The sequence below is a fragment of the Triticum aestivum genome, chromosome 2A (genome assembly GCF_018294505.1).
Source record: "Triticum aestivum cultivar Chinese Spring chromosome 2A, IWGSC CS RefSeq v2.1, whole genome shotgun sequence".
Classification (NCBI taxonomy): Eukaryota; Viridiplantae; Streptophyta; class Magnoliopsida; order Poales; family Poaceae; genus Triticum; species Triticum aestivum.
In genome coordinates this window covers 19661949-19666323 of record NC_057797.1, presented here as the reverse complement: position 1 = coordinate 19666323, position 4375 = coordinate 19661949, and the positions used below count along the sequence as shown (strand labels likewise).

Sequence of the window (4375 nt, the reverse complement as noted above, 5' to 3'; positions counted from 1 at the left end):
GGGCCCACGGGTCAGTCCGTGTACTCCCTACTCGACTAGGCCCTGAGTCCAACCAAAGATGGTCCGTCTGATCCAAAACCATATTTTTTTTCTCATCTACTTCTTTCGTTCCTAAATATTTGTCTTTCTACAGATTTCAACAACTGACTACACAGTCTAAAATATGTCTATATATATCCGTATGTGGTAGTCCATTTGAAATCTTTAAAAGGACAAATATTTAGGAACGGAGGGAGTATAAAACAAATACTAGCACCTTTGTATCTTAATTGTTTGAGGTTTTGGAATAACTTGTAGACAATTCATATGAAATGTCAAACAGCTTAGCGAGCATCTTTATGAACTTTTTGTTTTTTGCCTTGAAGTCAACAATATTTTTTCCTTTTTGTTGAAATTTTTAACTTTATTTCAAAAATATTTTCATATTTTTTTGACTAATTACTAGTTTTTTTATCCATACAGGGTGTATATACACCCAGGAACCAAAGTTCATGCCCGGCGAAATGGCCCTAGGAATCAAAATGAACAACATAACTCAAAAAGAAAATTAAAATGAGAAAAAAAAAAGTCACAGAAAGATCACTCGTATAAAATGTGCATCTCCATGTTCTTGTAAATTTCCACCCGAGCAAAGAATATTTTTAAATGGAACTGTTCGGCATTGCAGTGGACTAATATTCATTCGTGGGCTCAGCTGCATTTTTTTTTTCATTTGACCATCAGCTTTTGATACTATGAGCAGAATATGACAAAAAAAAAGGGTTTCCCCCGCTTCAGATTATAAAGCAAGCTATGAGCAGAATATGACAAAAAAAAAAGGGTTTCCCCCGCTTCAGATTATAAAGCAAGCTATGAGCAGACTATACACAATAAGTAAGAGAAGTCGATCTGCATAACAATTGTGGCGCTTTAATGTTTATGGATTTGTATACACTCTTCTTCATAATCTGCAGTGCTAGTTTCTGCTCTTATCTCTATGCGCCTTCAGGTCAGATCACACATTAATTCGCAAGGAGAATTTTCTTAAACCACATGGATTCTGCCAATATCTTTAGAGCAATAGATCAATTTGATCCGAATACTTTGGGCAGGATCACAAACACATCTAGTTTACTGCCTGTCCATCCAAGCTACTCCCTCTGTCCCATAATATAAGGACATTTTTGACACTACACTAGTGTCAAAAACGTTCTTATATTATGGGACGGAGGGAGTATTATTGTTTGACTGAAATCACAGTTCACATGGAAAAAATACTTCACATTGTTACTGACAAGTCATTCTTTTTCTACATTACAACATCTGGGGCAAGGGGATGCCACCCTTTTTCTTCTTTCCTCACTGTAATCAGGAACTACAACACAATTTAACCAACCAATATTCTCAAAACAAGGAAACAGAAAAAGGGGCAGTAAAGTAATATCATATCATCGGTCCACTGTAAAAATGAATATGCTCCCCAGAACACAGATCCGAGGAGTTACAAAGCACGGAGGCAGGCGACCGTGGCCACTATGGCGACGTAGCACAGGGGAAAATTTCTTAATCTTCCGCGGAGTGGGCTGGGGCTTCGGCGTCAGCCGCATGGTCCGCGGCCATCCTTTCCTCGAGAACCCTCTCGCCACGCTCCCTGCAATGGTGAGAATAGAGCTCGTGAACTTTGGAACAATGAAATGTATTCCAAGAACTCATGATTTCGAGTTTTCAGCTTCATTGTACTAGCATTTTGTGGATTCATGTATACTGTGTTATGCATGTGAACTGTACCTTCTTCTCGATGCCTTGGTAGGATCGGTAACTGGGAGGGCAATTTCCGAAGGCTTGGACCTCGCACACAACATCCGGTCGAACAGGTTAGCAACTGGGTCTGTGACTGGCCTGCAAGGATCAAACACAGTAAAGATTAGTTCAGAAGCTGGGTCAGTGGGACAGACTTTGCCAGTGTAGTATAAGGGAATTCAAAATTACCGCATGGCATCTGGGAACAAGCTGGGGAAGGAGAAGTCATCACTTGGGTCGCCCTTAAGCCCTGTCAGTGGGTTCTTCTGGAAGTATCTCAGGTAAAGCCAGCTGACGTACATCCCAGACAACAAAGTCGGCAGGAAGTTGATGGAATCCGGCACAATGAAGGCCATGATAGTTGAGAAGCACATGACAAAGAATGGCATCCACTGCAGCAGCAAGGAAGACACAGAGAACTCCACATCAACAAACTTATAACTTGTCATGGAAGAAAATACAACAGTATAATTACCGCCTTAGACATCGTATTGTACTAAGTAGTTTATCAATGTACCTTAGCCTTTATTTTCCAGAAAAAGCACATGGGGAGCTCAAGGTTTGGCAACAGCTGCTTCAGGCCAACCAGAAAGCCGGCAAGGGCGCCATGGAAGCCAGAAAGTGGCGTTACACTGCACAGCATGAAATAGCAGGGTTAGCTAGCTGGTGGTTATGATGTGCAATATTTCAGCCAGCAGCGTCACGTCATTTTCAGGGACAATAGTGTGTAAGCCCAAACAATCATAGTACCGCAGTGATCCAAGTACATATAAGAAAAATTATCCAGTAGAAGGGTAATAAGCGCACAAATGGAGCCGCTATGTCTATGTGTTCTAAATGGAAATAAGCAACATGCACTACAATAATAAAAGATTGATGGCTTAAAACTTACAGGAAGCTCTCTTTCCCGGTGACATAGTACAGTGCGACAGCAATGCAGAACGCAAGGATGCCGCAGATGGAGTTGATCAAGATAATGAACTTCAAGAACTCCTTGCGGCCCCAGACTGGTTCGATGTCCTTCCCGCAGAAGAGAAGACCAAGGGAACTGCCAATAGCCTACAAAACCAAAAGCAAAAAAAAGTTAACATAAAGCGCAGAACACACAAAGGCTGTTCCTCTTTTGAGATACTGCTATATAATTCTGAATTATGCTACTCTAAAGTGATGTCTGACAAATTCTTTCAAAGTCATGCATTTTCCTTCAGCTCCAATGGTTCTTTATTTGGAATTTAATTGGATGGCTACTTGAGGAGTCAGAGGTTTCCATTTCATAGCCGTGATGGAGTAGTAATTGAACATGATTGGAGAGAGATCTAGCTAGTTAACTCACCCCTGGGAGGACTTGCTCAATGTAACCGGCCGTGAAGACGGTCCATACAAAGGGAATTGTCCTGCCAAGACACAGAAAAAACTTTCAGAGACGAAATTCAGCTGACACTTTGAAGACAATCAAAATTCAGAGATGCAATTCAGTTGACGCACTTGGCGGGGATGATGGCGAGGTAGTTGAGGGAGGACGGGAGGAGCTGGAGCAGCACGTAGCCGCCGATGAGCACGACGACGAGGCCCTTGCAGGTCCGCGTGAACTCCTTGCCGGGAACCTGCACGCGCGCCAACAGAAAGCATCACCACCAGTGAGTAAGCATCAGCGACAATTGACCAACAGACGCAGATCTGAGCAGCCAGAGACGCAATGAGCTGCCGTTCCGCTCGGCCGGCGGGGCGCCAGATCGAGGCCCCCGCCGGTCAACGCGGCGAGATCCCAGGACTGCCCCCTCAGATCTCGCAAGAAACCAACTTGCCGGAAATGGCGGGGCGGACCGCCAGATCTCCCGCCGGCACGGCGAGATCCGGCCACCGCCAACCGCCAGGATCCAGCCGTCCGGACACGGCCGGCGAGCGAGCAAGCTCAATTCTTCTATCCCATCCCACACGCCGATCAGGCAAAGCAAGAGGGGAAAGAAGAGAGCTTACGACGGCGGGGGGAGCTCCGGCTCCGGGCTGGTCGTCCGCGGCTCCGGCGCCGTGGGGCTCGGCCGTCGGGGCCTGCAGCGGCTGGCTCTCCATCATCCCTCCCTGGCCTCGTCAGTCAGATCTCCCTCCCCTGCTGCCCCTCCTTGCCGACTACTCGGTTTAGTAGAGGCGCACGAGGGAGGGGGGAGGTTGTTGGGGGTCAAAGCCTCAGCTCGGGTAAGCGGAGGGGGAGAAGAAGTGGCTGCTGGCTGGCTCACTGCCTACCTCGCCCGCCGGTTGCCCGTCGCCTTCCGACCACCCAACGCTCAGTAATTACTGAGCACGCACACGCTTCTTAATTAATTGTGGCGTTTAATCGCGTTAACCTCGCCTACCTTTCCTTGCCACCAAAAAGTCAACCGGTGAACCACATTGTCTATGTAAGTTGTGTTTGGGTGATGGAATCTGAATTGGTGCGGATGCGAGTTTTGGTTTGAAGGAGGCTCGGGAACACTGTTTAACTACCCAATAAAAGAAAATACGGTTTAACTATATGAAATGTTACGTTTCGATGGACACCACCACATGTGGCGACCACGGTGGGATCGGTTGTCGGGGGTGAACGATACAGGAGGTGACT

The 4375-nt window shown here is 46.1% G+C and overlaps 1 protein-coding gene across 1 annotated transcript; it reads right to left on the bottom strand.

Moving 5' to 3' along the window:
* Nucleotides 1-1245: 1245 nt before the first annotated feature.
* Nucleotides 1246-4109, bottom strand: LOC123187084 (rhomboid-like protein 19). The gene is made up of 8 exons (XM_044598851.1): nucleotides 3757-4109; nucleotides 3265-3383; nucleotides 3113-3173; nucleotides 2672-2838; nucleotides 2297-2411; nucleotides 1969-2171; nucleotides 1768-1878; nucleotides 1246-1630 (listed from the first exon to the last, which is right to left on the bottom strand). The coding sequence occupies exons 1-8, from the start codon at nucleotides 3850-3852 to the stop codon at nucleotides 1543-1545; spliced, it is 960 nt and encodes a 319-aa protein (XP_044454786.1). The 5' UTR covers nucleotides 3853-4109; the 3' UTR covers nucleotides 1246-1542.
* Between the last annotated feature and the right edge of the window lie 266 nt (nucleotides 4110-4375).

Excerpts from the sequence above, each read along its gene's own strand:
- LOC123187084 (XM_044598851.1), bottom strand. The coding sequence starts at position 3,852 with ATGATGGAGAGCCAGCCGCTGCAGGCCCCGACGGCCGAGCCCCACGGC. Across the intron at positions 2,412-2,671 it reads ACCGGGAAAGAGAGCTTCCT|TGTAACGCCACTTTCTGGCT; the intron begins GTAAGTTTTAAG and ends CATGCTGTGCAG. Across the intron at positions 2,172-2,296 it reads TCTGGAAAATAAAGGCTAAG|TGGATGCCATTCTTTGTCAT; the intron begins GTACATTGATAA and ends TTGCTGCTGCAG.